Source organism: Eublepharis macularius, chromosome 1 (assembly GCF_028583425.1).
Source record: "Eublepharis macularius isolate TG4126 chromosome 1, MPM_Emac_v1.0, whole genome shotgun sequence".
Classification (NCBI taxonomy): Eukaryota; Metazoa; Chordata; class Lepidosauria; order Squamata; family Eublepharidae; genus Eublepharis; species Eublepharis macularius.
The window spans coordinates 212,933,605-212,959,970 of NC_072790.1; the positions used below are offsets into that span (position 1 = coordinate 212,933,605).

The 26,366-nt window shown below is 42.2% G+C and overlaps 1 protein-coding gene across 2 annotated transcripts in view; it reads left to right on the forward strand.

The window, feature by feature from the left end:
• The first annotated feature begins 278 nt into the window (after window positions 1-278).
• The window catches only part of CFAP36 (cilia and flagella associated protein 36), a 28,350-nt gene continuing 2,262 nt past the window's right edge, over window positions 279-26,366 (forward strand). The window contains exons 1-9 of one of the 2 annotated variants that reach the window (XM_054986736.1): window positions 279-638; window positions 5,896-5,960; window positions 7,241-7,342; window positions 11,728-11,842; window positions 12,613-12,700; window positions 13,412-13,463; window positions 14,707-14,815; window positions 15,590-15,720; window positions 22,556-22,717. In XM_054986736.1, the coding sequence (XP_054842711.1) occupies window positions 518-638; window positions 5,896-5,960; window positions 7,241-7,342; window positions 11,728-11,842; window positions 12,613-12,700; window positions 13,412-13,463; window positions 14,707-14,815; window positions 15,590-15,720; window positions 22,556-22,717 (945 nt within the window). In that variant the 5' untranslated portion in view covers window positions 279-517. The remainder of the gene's footprint in view (window positions 639-5,895; window positions 5,961-7,240; window positions 7,343-11,727; window positions 11,843-12,612; window positions 12,701-13,411; window positions 13,464-14,706; window positions 14,816-15,589; window positions 15,721-22,555; window positions 22,718-26,366) is intronic. The other variant, XM_054986745.1, reaches the window with a different exon arrangement.

Consider the following 26,366-nt stretch of genomic DNA (forward strand, 5'->3'; position numbering starts at 1 on the left):
AAAGTATTGAAAAAGCCGACAACAGCCATCCTGCGGAGACTCTCCCTCAGACTAGGCGGGAAGGCCGCAGGACCACTCTGTCAGCCAACAGTCTTTTCTCTCAGCGGCAGCGGACGAACCTCGCGCGCCCCACAGTGGTGGCTGACGACGCTTCTCTTCTCCCGCCCTCCGCGAACCACGCATGCGTCCTTCCTTCGCCAAGAGAAAGAGGTTGGGAAAAAGCGCGACTGGATTATACGTGCCTAGAAATGATGAGGCGGCGTAGTGCGCGCGCCTGTATACTTGCGCGCGCACGCTTTTAATTTCTCTGGCGTTGCGCGCAACCGTGCCCGTGTGGATTTTCCCCCTCCCTTGCCTATTTGTGACGACGGTTACTATAGCGACGGAAGGTGGAATTCCCCTCCCCAACAATTGCTGGGTTTCTCTCCCTAGCGCACGCCAGCGCTCCCCCCTCCCCGCGCTGTGGACGACGCTCCGAGCGTGGTTTGTGAGGGAAGGAAAGGGGAGGAGAGATGAGATGGCGGCCGAGGGGGAGGCGGAGGCAGAGGTGGAGTGGGTGGTAGACAGCATCGCCGGCTTCCTCCGCAGCCCCGCCTGGTCCACCCCCATCGTGGAGTTCGTGGAGCAAAAGTGTGAGGGTGAGATGAGGGGCCGGGAGGGGGAGGGGGAGGGGGAGGGGGAAGGGAAAGGAGGGGCTGGGCGAGCGAACAAGCGCCCTGCATTGCGCCAGGGGGCTGCGTCCCTCATTGCCTTAGGTTTAGGTAGATAGCCGTGTTGGTCTGCAGTAGAACAGCAGGATTTGAGCCCAGTGACCCCCTAGAGACCGGCAAGATTTTCAGGTATAAGCTTCTGAGAGTAAAAGCAACCTTCGTCAGATACCTGTATTTGAAGAAAGGAGCTCTTACCCTTGAAAGCTCATACCTGAAAATCTTGTTAGTCTGTAAAGTGCCACTGGACTCAAATCCTGCTGTTCCCTCATCACCTAAGAGTGAAATCCTCAACAGGTCTTCCTGCTGCCTTTCTTTCTCCCCATTCTCAGGTTCCTCTTTAAAAATTAGCTTGGATAAATCTAAAAAAACATGATTTTGCTTTTAAAGAAGTCCAAGTTAGGGAACAGGAGAAGCTGCAAAAATAAATTATTATTGAGCACGATCCATCTAAGGTTTAATACCTTAAGTTCAACTGATTTTAGCAGAAGATCTGGTTTTTTTAAAAAAAAAACTGAAAGTTTGCTTTACTGAATTTAATGGGATTTACTCCCAGGGAAGTATATATAAGATTGATTTAAAAAAAAATTATTGCTGCAAATAGCACCGCCTATTGAAATTAATGGGTCTTAGGCATGCTTAACTGGCTTGATCATGATGATAATGATTAGTGATTTTAAATGGGTGAGAAAAGAGGTTCAGATCTTGCTGTGTTTCTAGCACTCTGTGGTATTGGTTGTTGTACAAAACAGTTCTCTCCTTAATATACTGTATCCCTGTGACACAGCACTTTTAGCTAACAATTTGTGGTATTGCTTTCTTCAGAATTGGATAAATCCCATCCTGTAGTTCATGTATCAAGCCTGTGTAAATGTATTGAAATGCAAATACACATTATTGTTAAGAGTCAAATGAAACATGCACGCACTGATCCTATATTAGGTTAAAAACTTTCCAGACATGCAGCCCTATTGGGAACTAAAAAGGAAAGCTTCCCATTTCCATACTGTTGTCTTTTTAGTACAAAGGATTGCAGCTGTTACTGGATGGCATTATGCATAAGTTTTTCCTTTAGAACAATAATAAGTGCCCCACCCCTGCAACAAAATGTTGTGGATTAAGTTAGGGTGACGGGGGGGGGGGGATACTTGGTCCGGCAACATTCCTGGGGTGTGTGTGGCCTGGGGTGTGTGACAGTGGTGGTGACACTGAGGTAGGGAAAGGCAGTTGCAGGGAGGGGGAAATCACATTCCCCCTGCCTCAGCTTTCCCCCTCCAAAAGGTACTTCCCCGTTTCCCCCCTTCCCAAACATCTTCCATTTCTCCCCCTCCTCATAGCCTTCCCTAGTTCTTTCTCCCTTCCCTTCTCAGTGATCTTTTTCTCTGGTTCCTCCCCACAAGGATTTTTCTCTATGTCTCCACTTCCTAAGGATACTTCCATTTCCCCTCTTTTCTCAGAGATCTTTTCCTGTTCTTTCCCCACATCCAAAGATCCTTGCCTCCCCCATACTTTCCAAAGATTCTCCCTCCCTCACAAAGACTCTTCCCGTTTGCTCCCCCCTTCAGATATCTTTCCTCTGTGCACCCCACAGAGCATCCTTCCCTTTTGCCTCAAAGACCCTCCCCCATTTCCCTTTTCCTCCCCTTCCAAAGATGCTTCCGAGTGCCTCCTTCCCCTCTTTCCAGATACTCTTTCCAGGTTCTCCCCCACACCTTGTTGCCTTCCTTGGGTATGGGGCGACTCACTAGCACTGTGCCTGGCTTTGGAGTGGCTCATTGCCTCTGCAGCAGGGATGGAAGCAGCTTGCCAGTGCCATGCCTGGCCTCAGAGCAGCTCACTACCTCCTCGGTCCGGCCTTGGGCATATTAATGCTGCTGCATTGAGGCTTGGGTTGGCTTGTTGATGTCTTGCTGCTGCTGTTGGGGTGCATGCACAAATCTCAGGTAAGTATTTTGCAGGGATTTAACCCCCCCTCCAATTCTTTTTTCTGGGATTTCATTTTTTTCTGCAACCCTGGGGCATCCTGGAAGGTTACTGAAACATCTGTATTGTTTCCAAGTGGCCCTGATCTGCATGTTTAAGTATCCGCTGGGGTAGGCCACTTGGCTATTAGTATATAAAATGTTATGTAGCTGAGAAAGAGGCAATATATCCATTCTCTATCCTTATTTTCTTCCATAAGGGAAATTGTGGCTGCCCTGTGGTATGTAGCTGTCTGTATTACTGACACTGTACAAAGTAACAGGTTAGAAACCCTGGAAAATACCTCATAGCAAACTATGTAACACTCAGGTGATCTGGCATGAAGGAAAGTGGTCATGGTATCATTAGTGTATGTTGATGCCATGTTTGTTGATGCTAAATTATATTATTTTACTCTTAAGAGACAGAATTCTTCCTCATTAAACAATTGAAATGCAAGAATGCTAATTTAGCCATTTAAAAGCAATATCTACCTTCTCTAGTAAAAGGTAAAGGTAGTCCCTTGTGCAAGCACTGAGTCATTACTGACCCATGGCGGGGACGTCACATCAGGACGTTTTCTTGGCAGACTTTTGTTACGGGGTGGTTTGCCATTGCCTTCCCCAGTCATCTACACTTTACCCCCAGGAAACTGAGTACTCATTTTACCGTCCTCTCCAGTTAACTGCTCTTAAAATATTTTTTTGTGTAGGCCATGGGTTCCTACTGCCCAGCAGTGTAATGTAAGACGAGGCGTAGTTCAGTGGTAGAGCAATGTGCTTGGCATGTAGAAGGCCCCAGGTTTCATACCTGCTAAGGATTTTGGGAAAAACCATATATTGGAGAGCTGCTGCCTTTGGAGTAGACAACTACTGTGTTACCTGCCCCAATGGTCTGAGAACAAGACAATGTAATTAAAAAGTTTTTCAGTTCCAACACTGCTTGGATGAAGTTTACCCAGCTTCACAGCAAAAAATTACTCAGAGTCCCCACAGTCCATTGGTGTGGGAATTTGCTAGGGTTATTTGAGCCCTGAATAAAATGTGGCAGGAAAGTGACAGAGAAACAAATATCCATTGTTCACAATTCTAAAACCACAGAAGATAGTGAAGCTTTTAGAAAATTAGTTAAGTAAGATCAGAATTGTGGAGTTTCTTGCTCTGTGTGTGCTGTTATTTCCTCAGTACTTTTTTAGCTTCTCTAATTGAGTATCTTGTAGCATAATAACATTTGCACAAATCACTTTTGCATCATATAGGTAATTTTTGTGCCACTAGTTCTTTTGACTGGACTATAGCTGTCTTTTTGTTGTCTCCACTTTGGTTAGATTTTCCTTAGAAAGATAAAGGATGTGGAGGCAGAGAATCTTTTTATTAGCTTGTGTATAAAGGGTACAGAAAGATTTATCACTTGTGGAACAGCTAGAAAATACAAGTTTACAGAAGATGCATTTTGGAAGCCTGGATTGTTTTGAAGAATGTCGTTGGATGAAGAAGTATTGTTTGTTTTTGCACACTTTAATTGATATATGATATTGCATATTTAAATTCACCTTGACATAGCTAATGAAAAATGTGCAAAAAATCAGACTTGTTGGAACCACAGGTATAAACTAACTGAGGATTAAAATGCATTAGAGTATAGCTATCATACCTCTGCATTTCATTATTTTCAGGGGGATATTAAATTCCTTTCCCACCAGATTCTGGAACACTTTTTAAAATTTGAGTTGCCAGTTCCAGAAAGGTCTTTTGTCATATAAAAATCTGTACAACTGTGTTACTTATGTGTAGATCTAGTTATGTGTAAATCTACATATCAGCAGCTAGTTTATAGCATAGGTTATGCTGAGGATATGAAGAAACTAGAATATGTCTTGAGTCAAAAAGAAAGATGGGATACAAGTATTTAAATAAATGATTGCATCAGAACATGCCTTAAAGAAATAAAATAAAATTTGCAACACATTGCTTTGAATACTGCGGCCGAAGTTTTGGAGATGAAATTACCTATTCATCTTCTTCCTGTTGTTGGTGGAGGCTTCTCATAAAAATAAGGGACTCTAACCTCATCACTTTTTAGTAGGTGCCTCAGGATCAGTGGAGAGCAGCAGGAAACATTTACAATTTTTGTTAGGCTTCTTAATTCTTTAAAATATTTTGAATGCTTCTGTTGGAAGAATGTTCTTCCCACAGGCAGTATGAAATTAAATCAGTATTCGTTGTCCATACTCAACTATTTGGTTTTCTGAATGTTTTGTTTATTTGGAGTGATTAGCTGTTTGATTAGTTTTTCATCAGTGTACTTCTCAGATTTGTATGGGTTGCTTAATGTTAAGGACAGTAGTTTACAGCAGGTTTTTTTTTAAAAAAAGCTGCAGTATGATGTTGGCCTGGGACCGCCGCTGCTTGATAAAATTTGGGTTTTGTTGGTGTTGAGTGTCTACACAATTTCAGTAAAACTTAACACCATTTGTGATATTATCTGCAGTACCTGTGTGTGTGAGTCTACATATATGCAGATAATTTTCTATGGTATTTGTGAAAGATCCATAAGCAGTCATGGGATAAAGTGTGGATTGTAACCCTGTTGGGATCATGGCAGTGTAGGTTGTGATTTTAATTGTTGATCCCGTTCTCTCAACCCGGAGACGGTTCTGTAGATAGAGGTGGCATGAGGACTTTAAATGGTCAAAATGCTTCACATACATTTTCTTCTAAGTCTAACCTCTGTAAGTAAGACCAGTATTATAATCCTCATATGGCTGATGACAGGCTGAGAGAGAGTGACTTACTTAAGGCCCAATGATGTATTCATGGCAGAGCCAAGGTTTGAACCAGGGGCCTCCTAGATCACAGTTCGTTCACTGAGCCACTGCTCTCTAACCGAGGGAGGTCTGTCCAAATAAAGTTTCTAGGTTGAGAGGGTGTTGATGATGTGATAAGTTTCAAAGCAAGGCCCAGTTATTTGCAGCTTAGGTAATAATGCCTATTCTTAGGCCATGTAATTTTGTAGGTGATTACTTTTTACATTTTAGATAAATTTCATCATATTAGGAGTATAATTTGAAAACTATTTGAAGAATGCAGAATATTTTAGAAACCGACAGTGCAATCCTGTGAATACTTTCCTGGGGTGTAAGTAAACCCCATTGAGTAGGCCTCTTTCGGATTACTCTCTGAGAATTTTTGAATTGCCTACATATTAAAGAAAGCTTGTTTTTCAGTTTTTGATGATGAAGAAGAAAGCAAGTTGTCTTACACTGAGATTCATCAGGAATATAAAGCTTTGGTGAGTAAAATTCACTTTCACCAAACATTTTAAGATACATGCTCTGTTGTGATATCTTAAAAATTTCTGTAAGATTTTTAGAAAATAATATGACTGGTGAACCATTATGGATGAGCTATTGCTAGCTTTTAAAAAAAAGAACAATGTACATTTTTCTTGAGTACTAGTATGCTTAATTTACTGCTGCTGTGCTATGTCAGAGAATCTATATCCTGTAACTTTGTGCAATGTTTAGAGCCAGAGCCAAATGTTAAAGCAGTCTCTTGATTGCCATCAAAAGCAGCCACCCACACATTCTTGTGTTGTTTTTTTACCCCAGTAATGCCAAGTAATACCAAAAAAGTTGATGTGATGTCACCATGTTTCAAGTTTTCTAACCCCCACAAGCAGTAGCGACGTACAGTCAGTGAAATGCAGTGCGAGTCATGTATTTTGTATCATCGGATATTACTGAGGGAGGGGAGAAAGAGATGTGGGCTTGTCTTCAGCTGTATGCCTTTTATAATGTCTAGGTTGCTTAAGAACATAAATAGAGCCCTGCTGGATCAATCAGTGATCCATCTAGTCCAGCATCAATTTCAAGGTCCTACTAGATAAATCCCACTCCTGTGCTGATAACTTTTCTGCTGTCATGGAGGTTGAGTCTCAAGGTTGGAGGGTGTCAGGCTGAGGAGGAGAGACGTGATCCCTTAAAAGGGATCCCTTCCTCTGATGATGGACCAATATCGTCTCGTACTGAAGAGATCCTTCTGGTGTTGGCAGGGAGGCAGGTGACTTGATTATTAGGAATACAGAGAACGGGGTCTGTGACAGGCATTTTGACCGTATGGTGACTTGCCTGCCAGATGTGAAGGCTGGAGACATGATGTGCTGTCTAGATAGGTTGGTTGTTAGTGCTGGGGAGAAGTTGGCAGTTGTGGTGCTCGTTGGCATCAATTTCATTTGGAAATGTGGTTGTGTGGTCCTGGAAGGAAAAAATTAGGTTACTTACTACGCTGAAAGGTAAGGTCCAGGACCTCAAAGGTAGAGTTCTTAGAATTGCTATTGCTTTCAAGTGCAGGGACATCTAGACAGACCAGATTGGAGATCTCAACATGTGGATGAGAAAGTGAAGCTGGGAGGAAATTCAGATTTGTTAGGCATTGGGGGACTTTCTGGGACATACTGAAACTGTACAAAAGAGACAGGCTTCACTTGAACCGCTTGGTTTATTTCTGCTTATGTCAGAACTAGTAATCGTTTACTTGATTATCTACCAACTATACTATTTATCATTGTAGGTTGAAAAGTTGTTAGATAGTTATCTTAAGGAAGTTGGAATTAATGAAGAGAAATTTCAAGAAGCTTGTATGTCTCCTCTTGCCAAGACTCGGACTTCACAGGTAAATCTTTTAACATAGTTAATTTCTTTTCTAGAAATATAGTTATTTACTTCATTTATACCTTGCCTTTCTCCACCTTGAGGACCCAAAGCAGCTTTTCATTTTAACTTGACAACAGCACAGTGTGGTAGGTTAGGATGAGTGTGATTGGTCCAATATCACTTGTCAAGCTTCCATAGCAGAGTGTAGATTCAAACCTAGCTTTCCCAGATGCTAGTCTAACGCTCTAGCAAATGCACCATACTGGCTTTCTAGTTCAGTTTCACTTCATAGGATTTTTATTTTGTACAAAATTTAGGATTGTGCACCAAAAGAATTTGGGTGATCTGGATCTTAGGTTCAGAGATACCAAAAAAATTCAGTATCCCTGAAATCTGAGTCAGATTCTCTAATCTGGTTAGAGCATTTCTTTCTTTCTTTCTTTCTTTCTTTCTTTCTTTCTTTCTTTCTTTCTTTCTTTCTTTCTTTCTTTCTTTCTTTCTTTCTTTCTTTCTTTCTTTCTTTCTTTCTTTCTTTCTTTCTTTCTTTCTTTCTTTCTTTTATTTGATGTCATTTATAAATCCACCTTTCTCACTGATACTCAAGGTGGATTTCATAGTGTGAGATTAATATAGTCAATATCAAGGTCATTTCAGTAAAGAATGCCATAGGGTAAATAAATGCAAGTTTACAAAGATATAACATTAGCAGAAATTCAATATTGAGTTGAAGAAATGCTGAAACAGCATAAGCAATTCTAAGACTAACATTAGACAACATAGAATTACCCAGTAGGATCATACTTAAAGTAACATGTAGTACATAGGAGCGCATACTTAAAGCAACAGCTAGTACGTAAGGCAACATAGTGGTGAAGTCTATGGTCCCTATCTCATAGTGAAGCATCTCTTTGGGACCACCTCCCTTTTGAATAATTCAGTTTTGCATCATTTGTGGAAAGCCTGGAGAGTGGAGGCTCTCCTGACTTCCTCAGGAAAACCATGCTATAGGATAGTGGCCACGACAGAGAATGCACATGTATAGGCAACTATTGATTTTGCCCATGTGCAGGGTGGTACCTGCAGGAGAGCCTGTTCAGATGAACAGTTGCCGTGGAGGATCATAGGTAGAGAGGCGGTCTTGTAGGTAGGCTGGACCAAGGCTGTGAAGAGCTTTGTATATGATAGCCAATACTTTGAATTAAATTTATCCTGCCATTTATTTCCCTATGGGGAAAACTATCAGAGAGAGGGCTGGGGGGCATTTCTCAAGAAAACACCAAATTTGCAGGGAACCTTCTCCTTCCTGTCTTCTAAAGGCCCTCCCTGCAAATTTCAGGAAGATTGGACCCTGAGGACCAATTCTGTGGGCCCCTGAACAGTCTGCCTCCAGCCATTCTTCACTGTTTCCTACAGGGAAACATTGTCAAGGCTTTCCAGGCAAAGGGAGGCCTTAAGCAAAGGCAACTCATGGCCAAAAGCTGGTCCAAATCCGAAGTCCCTCTCCAATGCAAGCTGACCAGCAAAGCCCAACAGAACCAAAGTGAAGCAAGGGAACCAATGTCAGGCTAGAGAACCCCAATGTAAAAGCAGCAGAGAATCTTTAGTGAAGCAAAGAGAGGTGCTTGCCGGAGCCACAGGGTTTAATGCCATAGGCTGCTTGAAGGGCTCTTGGCGCTTGGGTGAGGATGGAGGGGCAGGATGGGAATCCTGTTTTCTGCCAGACTTGTGCTGATCTCCTGCTGTTGCGTGAGGTTTGCCTCCCTCTTGCTCATTGGGCTGGCTGCTGTTCCTTCCCTTGCTGGCCTTGTGCTGCTCTCGAGGCTTGCCTCCACTTTGCGCTGCTGACGTTGCCCTCTCGCTCGCTGCTGCTCTGCTGTCTGTTTTTTATCCCAGCCAAGTAATCTAGCCCATTGTCGAGAGTCAGCCAGGGCTGAGTGATAGTGAGGACTCCTCAGGGGGAGAGGAGCTTCGTGCAGCTAGCCTTGAACATCCAGAAGCTAAGGACTCCTCAGAGGAAGGGGAGCTAACAGAAGCTGACCAGCAGGGAATACCTGCTGATCAGCCAGCGCCACCAACAGCTGAGGAAAGACCAACACCCTCCAGCTCTGATCCAGTAGATGAAACGTAGTTAGCTGACCCCAGCCCTCCAGGTTCACCTCCACCCTTTGAGCACCGTAGACGGAAGCTGACAACTGAACTGCAGGCAAGGAGGCAAAGTGCATGCCTCCTGGCCAGATCCCAGCTGCTTGTTGAGAGTGATGAGGAATAAGCACAGGATAGCTCCCAAGCAGCTGGCTGCAAGCCCAGCCTATATATAAAAGCCTGCCACAGACAGCCAGGAGGTGTGGAAGCAACATGTCAGAATCCTGTTCCTGCTGCGACCACTTTGCTGAGCCTTGCCCTGCCCTTCCCTTGCCATGTGACCTCCGGACCGTGCCTTGACTCTGCTTCTGGATAGCCCTTGCTCTGACTGGTAACTGACCTACGGACCTCTTGACTTGGCTTTCGGATTCTGGACTTTGGACTTGAAACTCTCACCTGGCTTTGAACTCCTGCACCGACCTCAGACCGGACTCAGAATATCCTGCCTGTGCTTACCCAGCCCACGACACCCATCACAGTTCATCTCTCTGGATGCGATCTGGGATCTAGAAAAGTGGTAGATAAACACACTGTTATTATATTTGAATTATGCTGGATCAGCATAAATCCAGCTATTTTGCGGATTCATGAATCCCAGATGGCACACTCCTAACAAAATTTCTTGTTTATAAACACACCGAACAATCTATTTCCATTTAAAAGAAATGTATACACATAAACTTCCCCAATTCAGAGCTATTGACTAATAGGAACTGATACAGATGCTTGAATTTTAACACGAGATCTAAACATGTTAATGAAAGAATCCAATGAAATTCTTGCAAAATTACACGGTTCTGTTGATTGATAAAACAGTTAATTGGGGTTTCTGTTCTAAATGAAATTGTAGAGCAGAATTGCAACTGGGGATGAGAGAGGTGCTATTAGATCCATATCTCTGGATGGAGTCTTAATCTCTTCTACGGCACATAGCACCTTTCAGTAACATTTGCTGTGCCAGCTGTGGCCTTTCCTTGAGAAAGCTCTGACATCAAAGTTAGAATACATTACAATAATCCAAACGTTTGGCTACTTCAGTGGGCACAGAATGTGGCAACAAGGTTATTGAGTATAATGCTAGAGATGCAATAGATTGTCAGTCTTAAAATTACTACACGGACTGCCAATTTGTTTTCAGATACAAGTCAAAGTGGTTTTTACCTTACTTGGTTCTTATCTTTTGAAGCTCAACCCATTTGCCAGTGATGGTTGTCATTGGAGGTGCTATTTAGTGTGGCCTCAGGACGGTGGCAACCAGAGATGTAGTTGTGGATCCAGCTTTAGGCTGGAGGAAGTTTCTGTAAGGTGCCTTCCCTCCAACATAAATGGCTCTTCCAATGGCTCTTCCAGAACACTCCTTAGGCTGGACAAAGGCTTCATACTTTGCTCAGTGGAGTGGTAGGATCCATGCCTTCTCTGTGGTGACACCTCTGTTATGGAATATTGTCGCCTCGGATATTTGTCTAGCTGTGTTAAAAATATTTTAATACATAACTTCCTTTCCTCTTGGTTCAAGATAGTTAAATTTTTATTCTCCAGATATCTAATAAAGTTGTCTTTTTTAACATTGCAGAAATACAGTCAGCTTACTCAAGAGGCTGAGCCAGTAATCACTACTGTTGTGTTGGCAATATCCCCTCCACGCAGTGCAGTACTGTGTCCATATGAAGGATTTCTATGGATGAAAAGGTGTTGGGCATGGAGAATAGTTTGGAGAGGGTCATTATATTTACAGTCCTCATGATGATTTTGGCCACCATAGTGTTAAGATCGTCATTTCCTTATGCTCAGGGTATGCTGTGCTGGCACAGCTACTCAGTGTGCCAGTTGAAGTAGTATGGCTCTTGGCTGTATTGGACTGGGGTGTCAATCAAATGCTCAAGGACTTAAAATGTGATTCTACGTCTGGAACTTAAAATCAAGGACTTAAAATGTGATTTTACGCCTAGAACTTAAAATCAAGGACTTAAAATGTGATTCTATCCCTAGAACTTAAAATCTAGAGCTGAACCAAAATACACCCAAATGTGTAGTCTTTTGTGCAAGCTGTGAATAGTGGCCCTCTAGAGAGGTCTGTGATTTAGGGGTAAAGTATCAGTCTGTTTTATCAGATCAGGTTCCAAGAATGGCATCTTAGATAGGGAGTGGTTTGCACTGCCTAGGGTGGAGGATAGCTGTGCAGGAGGTAGAACTACAATTGAATTGTTTGGGTGAATTTGATGAATGTTATAAAATAGAACATACCCTTTCTTTTGCACACAGGCCATTTTACAGCCAGTATTGGCAGCAGAAGACTTCAGATTGTTTAAAGAAATGATGGTCCAGAAAAATATTGAAATGCAGTTGCAGGCCATAAAAATAATTCAGGAAAGAAATGGTAAGGAATAGTCATTGAGAACTATTCTTGTCTCTTTGTTTGCTGTGACTAGGCTTGACTTTTTTTAGGGCATCGATGAGTTGTGGGTGCAATATCAAGATGAAGATGTTGTTGTTATTTCACCTTTCTCACTGAGATCCCAGGCAGATTACACAGGACGAGTGAAAATATAATCAACAGCTAGGATATCCACTAAGCAAACTACAATAATGAATAACAGGACATTCAGGGAATCATATACAATAGGGAATGATGGCAGAAAAATTCCAAGCATAAAACCAAGCACGGAGATGAACTCTATCTGAAATAAAGCTTAACTAACTTCCATGGCATGTTTATTGGTGGGGAAACTCCCTAGTAGGCACATATCTACATCAGCAGACAGTGCCCAGTAGCATAGTATTTAGTCCCTTGTTCCTACCAAGGCATCTCTCTGAGCTATTGCTTATGACACCATCCTATAATTTGGGTAGAAAGCCCTGGCAAAGGGGCAAGAGAGGCAACAATGAGACATGGAAAAAGAAGGCAAAATATAAAGCCCTGAGAGGGCAAAACAAAGGTTATTTCATATGTTAATTCACTGAAATTTCTTACATCACACTAATTTGATAGGTCCTGTAACACAGCAAATAAAATTGCTTCCAAAAATGCTGTTCAGGATTCTCTGAAATGTTGGCCCAGGCTTGACGGGCATATTTTAAAATTGATAATAGTTCACACCTCATCTTTAGAAACTGCATTCTGTCTGGTTCTTAATATTTTTAAAACAGGTGTGCTACCTGATTGCTTGATGGATGGGTCTGATGCATACACTGAAATAGAAGAAGAAGAAATGAAAATATTGAGGGAGGTTCTTAGGTAAGAAGACAGTTTCTGCCTATAGATTTTGCTATAGATTCCTCCCATGAATATGTGTACTGACGTGATGATGAGAATTTGGCAGAGCCCTTAGCTAACATTAGCAGAATCCTGTGTGTGTGTTGTGCCCTCAAGTCAGAGTTGACTTATGGTGATCCCTGATGGGGTTTTCATGGCAAGAAACTATCAGAGGTGGTTTGCCGTTGTCTGCTTCTTCAACCCTGGTCTTCATTGGAGGTCTCCCATCCAATTACTAACCAAGGCTGACCCTGCTTAGCTTCTGAGTCTGATGAGATCAGGCTCCTATTCACTGACATATGCCAGGACATTATGATGTTACAGGCAGTGAATGCCACACATTTGGAATTGAATGTTGTGGGCCTGTTATTTCACAGACAAGTTAGTTTAACTCTGTGTGAGAGGGAGAGAAGAGATGATCGAGTAATTCTCTTGGGGCAGCCCATAGTTCAGGATTAGGTGCCTGCCCAGCTCTTTCACAGGAAGTTCGTAAGTTTATACTTCAATGAATAATTAACATTCTATTTTTTATAAAGGGAACCCTTGACATACTATGCTACCTCATCATATGGGAATTTGCGATTGCGAAGTATCTGGAGAGTATGAGAATTCTTGTGTTTTGTGTGAGCAGGTTGTTTAAGAAATACGTTGCACACATGAGCATTACATTTTGCTCTGTTTTCAAATTTTCAGGAAATCAAAAGAAGAATATGATCTAGAGCAAGAAAGGAAGAGAACTGAAGAGGTATGTTGAGATTCAGTTGAACACAACTACAATGTGGATGTGGTGGAGCTGTTACTGATAACAACTTCTTTTTCGAACTTGGTTGTCAGACTATGCAATCCCAGTTATCCAGAGTTCGTCTCCCCCCTCTTCCAAGAAGCACAAGGTTTCTTGATTCCAAAAGGTTTATTGAAAGACTATGTTCATGATACAGGTGTCCATAATCCAAGGGCTGATGAGGCCCTTGGCTGAATGAAAGCTTTGTTGAGAATGGCATGTAAAATGAAAGTTACAATACTTCAAACACTCATTCCCAGCCTCCCCCCTAGTCCTGTCTGTGAAGGCATGAGAAGATGAGGACATCAAGGTCGTTGGCTGGACTGGATAGATAAGTCTCTTCGCTCCCATGGATATGAGCGGCCTGGACGACACCTGGGCCTGGAGGGAGGAAAACTAGACAACTACTGGTTATAACACAAGTTAACACGGCGTTGCTCTGGCTAAAGAATTGACATCCTGACATTGGTTCTGTCAATCAGGGCTTCAGTCATTCACATGTGTGAGAAAGGCAGAATGTAAATGACATAAATAATAATGTGTTTCTCAGGCTTTACTGAGTGAATAAAAGGGCTTGTCTCAGAAGGCTGCTGTAGTTGTTGCAATAGCATCTAATGCAGTATTCTAACAATGTTTTGTTGTTAATTTGTATTTTCTAAGCACATTTTAAGTATTGATTATACAGCATCAGTGGTGGTTTTCTGCTGTGGTTGGAGAGAGGGCATTTTTACTTGTTCCCCCTCCAGCTACAAACCCCTCATTGTGCCCTGCACTGTTTTATTTGGAGGGAGGGGACTCTGAACTGTGGGGACAGTATTTTAAGGAGTATGGTGGGCTGCATTGGGAGGGGGAGGTAGAGATGTTGAGGTCTGTGAATGGAGTTCTGCTCATGGTTAGTTGGATATAACCCAGTATATATACATTCATGCAGACTCGTGAACTCTGCTCTGTGTGAACTGAATTGTATACTGTAACTTGGAGACACTTGCTAGAATGGGGGAGATCTAGAGTGAGTAGTTTATGTTCTTCCTAAGTAATGGTGGCTGTATCATGAATGGCCTATGTATGTGAGTTGACTGGAGAAAATAATTAGTCTTGGCAAAACAACCTGTTCCTCTTGATATCAATATGTGTTACCTAAATTAGTTGGTTTGTGTGACTCATACCTTACTTTTGTACTACTCTGTCTTTCTCCTTAAACATCAAGTCATATGATAAAGTGAGATCTTCTGACGGTGCACACAAATCTCCAGGACGTCTGAGTGAAAGTGCAGGAACTAAAGAACTTGTTGAACATGCTCCCAGAGTGCCCGCAGGTATGATTATCTTCAAGTATTTAACATACACATATTTAAAAATATACAGCATGTTGCTGTTTATTATAGGACAATAAATATGCTATTTCAGCTGATAGAAAACATAAAATATGGCTTCTATGAAAAATGCAGAGCAAACAGTGGGGAGGAGGGGTCCCCTTTGGTTATCTGCAAAGGTGGTTGTTCAGACTGTGTCACTTTGTCAGATTCTGAGCATGAATAAAACCCACCTTTTCATCCAAAGAGAAATCTAATGGGGGTATCTTTGTGCTCCTTAACTCCTGTCCTTGGTTGTAGCTGTTTTGGATGCTGTAGGGGTGGTAGGAGAGAAAAGAAAAATCTTAAGGTCAGATAGAAATAGTGGAGAGAAGGCTTGTCTGACCCAGATGTCCCCAACTCAGTATCAGAAATAAAAAATCACACAGTATCCTTCATGACTTTATCCAAGTCTTGTTTTGCACTCAGCTAGAGGTCTTTTTCTATTAAAAATACCTCAGGGATAAAGATTCTAGATCTTTGGGTTGGATTCAGTGCTTGATTTCCTCCAGCAGAAAGGCAATTTTGACAGTTTGAGGTGTATTGTGATTTATTTATTTAGGCTTATTTTCCTGTCCTACTGCAGATTTTCACAATGTGCCTTGAGCTGTTCCTGGGGATTCCCCTGAACTCCAGTGGGCTGCTGTGGAAGGAGGGAGGCAGGAAAATTCTGTTCTGTGAGTGAAGTTCTTCAAGCTATACTAGTATGATGTAATACTGTTTATCTCGAATATTCAGGTCTTGAGGCTAAAAACAAAGCACTTCCTACTGGAGAACCGCCCTCTGCCAAATTGAAGGACGAGAGTCTGAAAAAAACAGTTGGGAATGGTTCTGGATGTGTCACAAAGCAAGCAGGGACTGAAGGACAAGTAAGTTGAATGCTCTCTCTATTTAAAATATAGATGGTATATCCTATGTAGAGTTACTCCAGTCTATCGAGGTCTTAAATTAGAGAAATTGCGTAAGATTGCACTGTTAAGATACTTGAACTGATGTTTAATAGCTGGGGTATAATTTTGGATTGCTTTTTGTATTTTGTTTTGTATAATCATGAACCTTGTGGTTATTTTCTCACAGTACGAGGGTGTCTTGTTGCTCTTCACCCCACACGCAGTAGACCCCCCCCGCCCCCCCGCTTGCTGTTCCTGAGGGTTCCCTGTCACCCAGGAGCAGAGTAGGCTGGCAGGGGGAGGAAGGAAAGTTCTATTCCACTGATCCAAGTGTCTTCTGATAGCAGAAAACTCCTACTGGGTCCAACCCATTTGTTTTCATAGGAATATTAAATGTTACTATCATTTAAGTAGACAGTGATCAGAAAGAAGGAGCCAACACAGAAGGGAAAAAAAGTGATGTGATCTGCAATGGTAAGCAGAACATGTTAGATGAGTTGAAGAAGGAAGGAGTAAAAAGGCTTATCAAAATGTGTTGTGGGGAGAAAATGAGTTTTAGTTCTTTCAAAAGAAAGTGTGGAAAATGTTATAGATAATACTACAGTGAAGTCAGCTGAGTGAGTAAGTGGGGAGAAAGAAGAATCTGAGATGGATGGCATGAAAGAAACAATATTTGGTAAAAGAGAATGAGAGCAAAGGAGAACAAAGGCTACATCTTACCAGAGTTCCATTTTAAGAAATAAGGAGCCATCCCAGTGTCTGTAGCATACAAACCATCTTGTTTAAGGACTGAGTGACATCAGGCAAAAACAAAACCCCAGACCGGAAGATCAGTGGTATAGAAGAGACTCAAAATGAATCATTAGTCTGAGAGAGAGATGCTATATGAAGAAGGAAAGGGGAGTGGAAATGAGGAAGTGATGGAATGAAAAAGATTTGGATTTGGGAGACTTGAGCTTTAATTCTGACTCAATAATTGATTCTCTTTGGAGACTTGTAAAGTAAGAATATAATCCTGTGGGTTTTTGATGTATAACTGCTTTGTAATGCTTGACCCACATTTACTCAAAAGGGCTCAGAAGTTCTCAAGAAAATGGAATTAATGAGAAACATAATTCCGTTCTAAACTTTACAGGGTGGTCGTGAGCATAAACATTAAGAAAATATTACTACATGGCCTAAAGCTTAGAGGCAGCACATTCTGCCATTAGCTTATAGAGTTCAGTATATTTTTAAAAAACAGTATGTAGTAAAGCTTAGGATAAACAAATCAAAAGATGGAAATAGATTATTCTGTTGTTAATTCTACTTCCAAGAATGCAGGAATAATGTTGATAATATGGTCTCCTGTGGGATAGAGCGGATCCTGTTATACAACACAGACTTGAATAAGGAAATCCTTGAATTCCAGGCAGAGGATGTCACTTTTGGGAAACCGATCTCATGAGCAGTCACATACACTTGGGTTCAGAAGATCCAGGATAAACTTAATATAAAATGCTGTATCCTGCAGGGCTCTCCTCTACTGGCTTGTACATGGAAGTTGCTTAGAAAGGGATCAGGCAATGCTTATGAATAAAGGAGATTAGGAACTATGACTGTAATGTAAATTTTCCTTCCTATATAACTATAGGGTTGCCAGGTCCCTTAAGTCCCCCTATGGGGGATTGGGAGCCTGGCACTTACCATCCGAAGTCCTCAGCACATCTCCTTGTGCTCGTGTGCGCTCCTGGCGTGTGTGATAATGTCATTTCCGGGAAGTGACATCATCATGTGGGTCAAAGGGAAGCCTGGCATGCACTCCTTCGCTCACCAAAGGGCTCCCCCCCCCCGGTGGGCCTGATTCGGCCCAAAACAAGTCCGTTGTGGGGCCTGGAAGTGTGCTGTGCTGCCCAGGGATGTGCCGCACTGCCCGGGGGCGCCCCGGGGGCTTCCTCCCCACTGGCCAGGTAAGTGGGGTTGGGAGGAGGAGGTGGGAACGGGATCCCCCGCCCTGGGCGGGAGATTGGTAAGCCTATATTACAATGAGCAGGTCCCCCACATGGAGGGGGAAGGGAACACTTTTCTGGGGCCAAGAAGTCCCGTTGAGCTTCACCCAGGCTGTAATCCCTATTACCATGAGAAAAAAGATTGAGGATAAATTGTAGATCCTACCTGATGATATTTATAGACACTTATTTTCTTGTGTCTATGAATCTATTGTCCAGATTTTGTGAGCCAATCAGAAGCAGTATTAGAACAATAATCTCAAGCAACATGCTGAGCTGCTGGTTCTCCTGTGTCATATCAAGAACTACCAGTCCCAGAGTTCCTTTTGCAAAGGCAGAGGGAGGGAGGAACACCTAGTGGGAAGGGCAAAGTAAAGCACCAGAATATGGTGGGGAGCAAGTGCTGCTGCTTTTTTTTTGGTATGAACTGCAGTCCCAAAATATATGTAAGTGCCTAATTCACTCATGCTCCCTCCTGCAGTATCTGGTAGGGAATATAAATACAAATCAGGCAGCCAGAAATGCGAAGTAAAAGAAACAGATTAAAAAAAACCTAAAGGAAACAGTCTATGTTCTAGATTTCCCAATCAGACAAGGCCTTTCTGTAGACAGGCAACAATGCAGGAACTAGGGAAGCAGATGAATAAAATAAAGACTGAGTCTGTGACAACTAATTTTCAGGGAAGTGTGCATAGTCCTATGCTGCTAAAAAGAAAACCCTTCCCAGTGACTGGATGAAGCGAAAAGAAATTTCAGAAAGCTTGCATTCATCAAAAACTGCAGGTGTTCTACAGTGGGGTTAAGTCACCTAGCCATCATGTGTATTGAGTGTGAACTTGCATGTGAACTTGACTTTGGGGTGATTGAATATGATTTGGAATGTAAAAAGCCAAGAAAATGAAGCTTTTGTTCATTTGCCTAATCTTTGCAGCCACGTTGGTTCGTTAGACTTTTCTTTGAAAGACACTAGAACATAGGAAGAGCCCTGCTGGATCAACCTAGTAGTCCATCTAGTCCAGCACCCTGTCTCACACAGTGACTATAGAAGGCCAACAACAAGGCAAGAGGCTGAGGCCTTCCTCTGAAGTTGCCTCCTGGCACTTGGATTCAGAGGTTTACTGCCTTTGAATGTGGAGGTTCCCTTTAGTTACCTTGGCCTAATAGCCACAGATAGACCTATCCTCCATGAATCCGTCTAACTCCCTTTTAAAGCAATCTGTGTTTGTGGCCAACACTAGATCCACTGGCAGTGAATTCCACATGTTAATCACTCATTATATAAAATAGTATTTCCTTTTGTATGTCCTGAATCTACTGCCTGTCAGCTTCATTGGATGTGCTGGAGTTTTAGTATTATGGGAGAGGGAGAAAATGTTCTCTATCCACCCTCTGTACCTTGTGCATAATTTTATAAACTTCTGTCATGTCTCTTCTAAACTGAAAGTCCCAGACTCTTCAGCCTTTCCACATAGGAAAGTTATTCCAACCCCCTAATCGTCTTATTGTCAGATAAGTAGCTGTGTTGGTCGGCAGTAGAATAGCAGGGGATTTGAATCCAGTGGCATCTTAGATACCAACAAAGTTTTCATGGTTTAAACTTTCAAGAGTCAGAGCTCCCTTCTTCAGATAAAAGAAGGCATTCCAACCCCCTAAGCATCTCAATTGCTCTCTTCTGTGTGTCCCCCCCCCCCCCAGCTCTGCAATGAACATTGAGATATGGTGACCAGAACTGCACACAGTATTCCAAATGGGGTCAAAGCATAGATCTGTCAGGCATTATAATATTGGCTGGTTTTCCCCCCAATTCCTTTAGTAATCCCAGCATAGAGTTTAACTTCTTTACTGCTGTGGCACACTGAGTTGACGCTTTCATTTAGCCATCCACTATGACCCCAAGGTCTCTTTCCCTCTCAGTCTTAGCAACTTCAGATCCCATTAGCATATACTTGAAGTTGGGGGGGGTGGTTCCAGTATGCATCACCTTATACTTAACTACATGGAACGTTTTTCTACATTATGGCCCGCTCACCCATTTTGTGGAGATCCTCCTGGAGCTCTTTGCTGTCAGTTTAGGTTTTCATCGTCCTGAATAGTTTCGGGTCATTTGCAAACTCGGCCATTATACTGCTCACCCTCCATTGCAGATTATTTATAACAAATAGCACTAGCCACTCGTGGAACCTCACTGCTTTCTTCATTGTGAGAACTGCCCATTTGTTTCTACTCTTTGGTTCCTGTCATTTTAAATTTTTAATTCATAAGAGCATTTTTAATTTATAATTTTTAATTCATAAGAGAACCCATCCTCTTATGCTATAACTAATAAGCTTCCCCAGGAGTCTTTGTCAAAAGCCTTTTGAAAATCCAAATAAACGTCTACTGGGTCACCCTTATCTACATGCTTGTTCACTTACTCAAAGAACTCTAAAAGATTGGTGAGGCAGGACTTGCTTTTGCAGATACCATGCTGATTTTCCCCTCAGTAGGTTTTGTTCATTTATGTGCCTAATAATTCTCTTTTTCATTAGTTTCTTTTAATTTGCCTGGGATAGATGTTAGGCTAACATGTAATTTCTGGTTCACCTCTGGATCCCCTTTTTAAATGTAACATTTTCTACTCTCCAGTCTTCTGGTACAGTGGCTGATTTTATGTTTCAGTTCCCTAAGAACTCTTGGGTGTGTGCTATCAGGACTTGCAAACGTACTGGTTTTTAGTTTCCCCATAGACTTAAAATTTCATCTCTCGTTATTGAGCTTCTCTGCTATCTCCCCATCTTCCTTTAGCCATCCTGTTATTCCTTGGTCATCCAAAGGCCCAGCTGCTTCGCTGACTGGTTTCTTGCTCTTGATATATAAAGAAATATTTGTCTTGATGCTTTTAGCAATCCACTCCTCAGATTCTCTTTTTACATGCCTAATTTGCACTTCTTTTGCCAGACCCTGTGCACCCTCCTCCTCACTTCATTGGAACAAACTTTCCATTTTTTAGAAGAACACTGCTTTTTATGGCTTCCTTGACTTGGAGCATTAACCATGCAGGCATTCTCTTGGGTTTGGCAGTATCTTTCCTAACCTGGGGGATGCATTGTACCTTGGCTTCAATTAGTGTGTTTTTAAATAGCTTCCAAGCATCCTCTAAGGATTTGACTCTCTTGTGTTTCCCTTTCAGCTTCCTTTTAACTACTCCCCCATTTTTGTAAAGTTCCATCTTTTGAAATCAAATCTTACTGTTTTGGACTTTAGGGGTAACTTTCCATTGACATGAATGCAGAACTTAATAGCATTGTGGTCACTGTTCCCAGTCGGCACAACATTAACAGGATAATCCCTTTTTAGCGACCCAAATGTTACAAAATGGCAGACTTGTAGGATTCACAGTCTGGGTGGGTGTTATACAAAAGTTGCAAAAGTGGGCATTTTTCAGAAATGTAGAATATATAAAAATAATTTCATAATCAGAACAACTTTTTTATGTTATATGGGATTCTATATATGGGTTGAAGGATTGTGGTGTTGGGTGTGTGAAGGGGGGGGTAGGTGTTTACAAGTGTGTACTGGGCCCTGAATATGAAATTTAGTTTTTTGGACACCAAATGACTCCTTTTTGTAATGTACAGCCCTCATTCTGCACACTTAAAATTCCTCCAGGGTATAAACTATCTTCTAGATAGGATTTAATAAGATTTATTGTGGCATAAACTTTCATAGATTAGAATCCACTCCATTGGAAGCATGAGTTGTGTTCTAATATTTTGTGGCCAATATTTTTACAGTATAGAGGAGAAATGTAAACTGTAGGGTTAAAAGGCAGTGACATACAGGATGTACAATCTGTGACATTTCTGTGAAAATGTACAGAAGAGAACAATAGCCATTTACAGTGGCAGTAGATGATAACACAATCTTGCTATTTTGGTAAACTCAGCATCTTTGTGAAAGGAGCACTTAATCACAACAGACTTAATTAGTGTGTCATGCTTCCAGACTAATTCTGATTGAATAATAGCAACTTTCAGGTCAGCAACTGTGTCTTGGAAGACTGAAATAGTCTCCTGTTGGTTTTTAAACAATGCAATTTTTGAAAAAAGACCTCTGTCCATTAATTCTTTTGCATAGAGATCTGTTTGTCCTATTTAGACAGCATAAAAAGAGTATCGTTGTTCAGAAAATGATTTTTTTTTTGTTTTAACTGGGTCTTGTAGGTGAAATGTAGCTCATCACTTTCTTTTGGGGGGCTTGCTCTGTAGTAGGCTATATATAGGTACTAATCTGGCATCATCAGTCTATTTCTTCACTTTATTGGAGGAGGGATAGTTTTAAATATGCTTATTTTAAGTCCTTGTTCAAGGAATTGGAATGAATATGGTTGTATATTTAGGACTGGCAATAGGCAATGGATGATGTGATATGCCTCAGGAAGATAGTCAGGAGGTTTCTGGTATAAGGTGGTGATAATGCTTGATGTGTAGCTGCACATTGGTCAATGAAAGAGAACCTGCTGTGTGGACTGGTCCAGGTTTAAGGTGCTGATGGGGTGTTTGTAACTCCCAAACTGCAATGATGGATACTGTTAGATGGGGAGAAGGTGACTGTATCAGATGTGCACAGCATGACTTGGTGTACAACTCCGTATGTTGCTTATGCACAAAAAAGCCGGACTTGGGACTAGAATGCTTTAATTGACTTTATTTTAGTTGTTTTGCTTTGAGGAATATACAACAAAATCAGCTAACCCAACAATCTTTAACCCCGCCCCCCCTCAATATTTAACAGAGCTTTAACAACCTAACTTACATGTAGTAAATGTGCCTTTTATATTATTTCAGAATTTACCAAAACTTGAAGTACATGAGCTCAGGGAGCGAGAGGAATATCTAAAACAGAAACGAGATGCACTGATGGCTTTGAAGAAAGATTCAAAAATTAATTTGGCACCACAAAATACAGATCAGAAAGAAGAGTTGTTACCTTCCAAAGAGGTGAAGAACGTATGTCACTCAGCATTAATGGGTTCTGTTTAAAAAATATGTTTATACTGTAAATACGGGCCCTGAGCCAGGTGGGGTGTGTGCAGATAAAAGTCCTGATATTTTGAACTGTGCTGTTTGGTAGGAACAGGAAAACTTGGTACTGGGGGAGAGGGCTAAATCCAGTCCTTTGTTCTGTCTCATAACTGATCAATATTCAAGTTATTTAACTGGGCCTATGTACCTACAGCCGTTGTACAGGTGTTTCCACATTCAGATAGGGATTATGTAGGGAAGCCTGCTATTGCCTCTATGGCTCCTAACTGATCGAGGTATGAGGGATATAACTCGGGAAAACTGATACAGAAAGGGCTAACACATCTGTGTTAATGGCATTGGAGCTGAGTCAGCAATGCACATTGAACTTGTGTTGCTTTTTGCATTACCTACAACATAATGCTTTTTGGTAGCTAGTTTATACTTTCAGTTGCTGAGGAACCTAAGACACATATGTGAATTACCTGTAAGCCAACTAAACTGGACCAGAAGTCTGTTTAAAAATCCCTAATGTAACTATCCAGAGTACATCTTTCACATACTGCTAAACTATATATACACGCATGTGCATATAAGCCAGTACCATCTGCATTTGATGACTGCATTCCCTTCCCAGGTATAATCCTCAGGTCTAATTTACAGCATGGAGACATAAAAGGGGAATGGGTACCTTATCACATAGGATGCCCTTCTGTTTCCATAATTCACTGACAAGAAATGAACTAAAACACTCTATTGCTTTTTCCAGTCTCCAACAGTGTTGAAAGGTTGCTAGATAAATGGGATTGTATGAGTGTGCACTGAAAAAAAATAGGTAGTTTTTGGATACAGGCATCCAGAATACCATATATATTGGGTCCAAAAATACTGATATAGTAATCAGATTCAGGTTTTATTTGGAATTCTTAACATATTTGGCGACTTTATTCTTTATAGGGGAAATCTTTCCAGGGGGCTGGAGGGGCCACTTTTCATTAACATTATAATAACATTCGAATTTATATATGGCCCTTCAGGACAACTTAACATCCACTCAGAGCAGTTGATGAAGTATGTTGTTATTATCCCCACAACAATCACCCTGTGAGGTGGGTGGGGCTGAGAGTGCTCTGGAAGAGCTGTGACTGACCCAAGATCACCCAGCTGGCTTCAAGCAGAGGAGTGGGGAATCAAACCTGGTTCTCCAGATTAGAGTCCTGCCACTCTTAACCACTACACCAAACTGGCTCTTCAAGCAAACCCTACCAAAATTTCAGGGAGTCCTGAAAAGCTCCACACCTAAGTTTTAAGCAAATTGGACCAGAGGGTTTTTTATATAGGCCCTTGTAGAACAAGGTTCCCCCAGGCACTTTCCATTATTTCCTATGGGAGGAAGAATCCAAGGCTTTCTCCAGGACACAGAAAGCTTAAGATAAACATGCTACAGCAACCACTGACCAAAAGCCTCCCAGTGTGAACAGAACCAATGCCAAATCAGAGAATTCCACCAGAGCAAACAATAAACCAAAGAATCTCAGCAGAACCAAACTGAAGCAGTGAACAGTTACAAGCCCAACAGAACCAGTGTCACTCCCAGATGCTAGGCAGAACCCAGGGCCTATGCAAGCCTGACAAAACCAATATCCAAACAGAGAATCTCAGCACTCAACCTGGCAAGCTGGTAGTACCAGTGCAGCCCGCCAGACCTGGCAGTGGAGTAGAGCAAGCAAGCAACACTGACACAGACATTTACACAGTAATGCTGCATCCCTCCCCCTCCTCCTGTTGCTTGGGGGAATAAGCTGCTACAACATTTAAAATGAGATTTCCAGGTGTTTCTGAATATATCTGGATTATTTGAGACTGTAAATGCTGGTTTATTTGAATATACTCAAATAAACCAGATATATCCAGATACAACCAAAAAATACTGAAAAAACTACCTTTTGATGGGTATATTTTTTAAACTGAGTATATCAAACCGCACATCCCTACCTGTATTTATCTAAGGCAGTAGAATTCAAACTGACCTCCATACATTGCTAGTGTTTTGTATAAGAAATACTTTATATTGTCCCCCTCCAGCTTAGGTACCTTTCACACTCATGGATTAACGCACCATTTCCGAGGAGGTCGCCACAATTGCAACAGATTTGGCTCGGCACCTGTGCGTTTCACTGCCCGAGAAGTTTCGAATTGGTGTCCTGCATTTTGTTTCACACTTGCTTTGAAGCCCCAGTTTTTTTGTGGGCTTTGGAATTCACGTCACCCTTAAAAAAAAAAAGTTTGTGAATGTGTTGTAACGTTGTGATGTTACCACTTGAAACCCCACCCCCCTCCCACTGCATATCAGTACTTCATCTATGTGTGGCCATTTTCGCACCCTAAGTTTTCACATTTGAAAATAGTGTAGAAGGGTGTTGAGAGCTGATTGTCCCTGCCTAGCAAATTTTCCGGCCACCATTGGTCTCACGCAATCATGTGAACCCTGAATGGGTGGTGATCTTTTTGGAGAAAATGTAGACTCCCCATGCTTGTCTGAACACCATTTTTTTTAAAGGCCATCGTTATAATTTATATTGAGCATTAAAAATCAAAAGGGAAATGTGCCCAACATTCAAATGAACAGAAGTGGTTCTTTGTGGAGTCAGAAAGCATATCTACCGGTGGTGATTTCCCGCAGCACCTTTTCCCCAAACAACAGTAATGTAAGAGCATTGCTTCTTATCCATTGATTAAAAAAAAGACACACAACGCTGAAACATTACTGTCCTTTAGAAATAAAAAAAAATATTACAGAAAAAATGAACGGGGTGCTGAGGACTAACAAGCTCAAGGAAAAGGAGAGCGCAGTGTAGAGAAGCAAACAGCTCAAATGTGATGAGGAAGCTTAAGAGGAAGCCATGACAGCAGGATGCAGGAGTGGGGCGGGGGGCATAAGGATCGGAGCCAGGAGGAGAAATTGTGCGAAGGTCTTGCTGGAGGGAGAGTTCCCATCTGCTCTCCTTTGCGCCGGGCCGCAGATAATGCCCAGTTCACAAACTCGCCAGGATTTGGCAAGGGCAAGAGGCAGCTGAGTGAAGATTATAGTTGGCTCAGCCCCGGACCTCGCACCGAGTGCCTTGTGCGCTGCACAGCTGAAGCCCTCACCCCCCTGCCAGGGCTGCCCGCTAAGCCAAGCCCAAGTTCTTTGGGGGCATAGCTCGGACTGAGGTGCCAGGGCACAGAGGGTGAGCACACACTTGCACCCCGCGACCCCAGCCCTACCCCCTCCCTCCCGCTTTGTGCTCTGCTTTCCCCACTCGGGCCAGACCAGGCAGGTACCCAGCTACCTGTTTCAGCCAGCCAGGCTGGGGACACTTCGCCGCACTGCCACCAAACACTGAAACGTTAAAAAAGGGGGTGAACAAAGCAGTCGGGGAGCTGAGGAGAGTGGGTGTGGTCAGATCCGCATAGCCCAATCAGTTCCCAGGGAAAAGGAGAAAGGGGGAAGCAAAAAGGGGACAAAAGTGTTACTGGTATTAATCGGGTAAGCCGTGAGTTGGCAGCGGCTTCAAAATTAAAATCACGGTACGTCCGCAGGGGTAAAAATTGGGGATACCACGGACCAAGAGCGGCACTGCGTCCCATGACT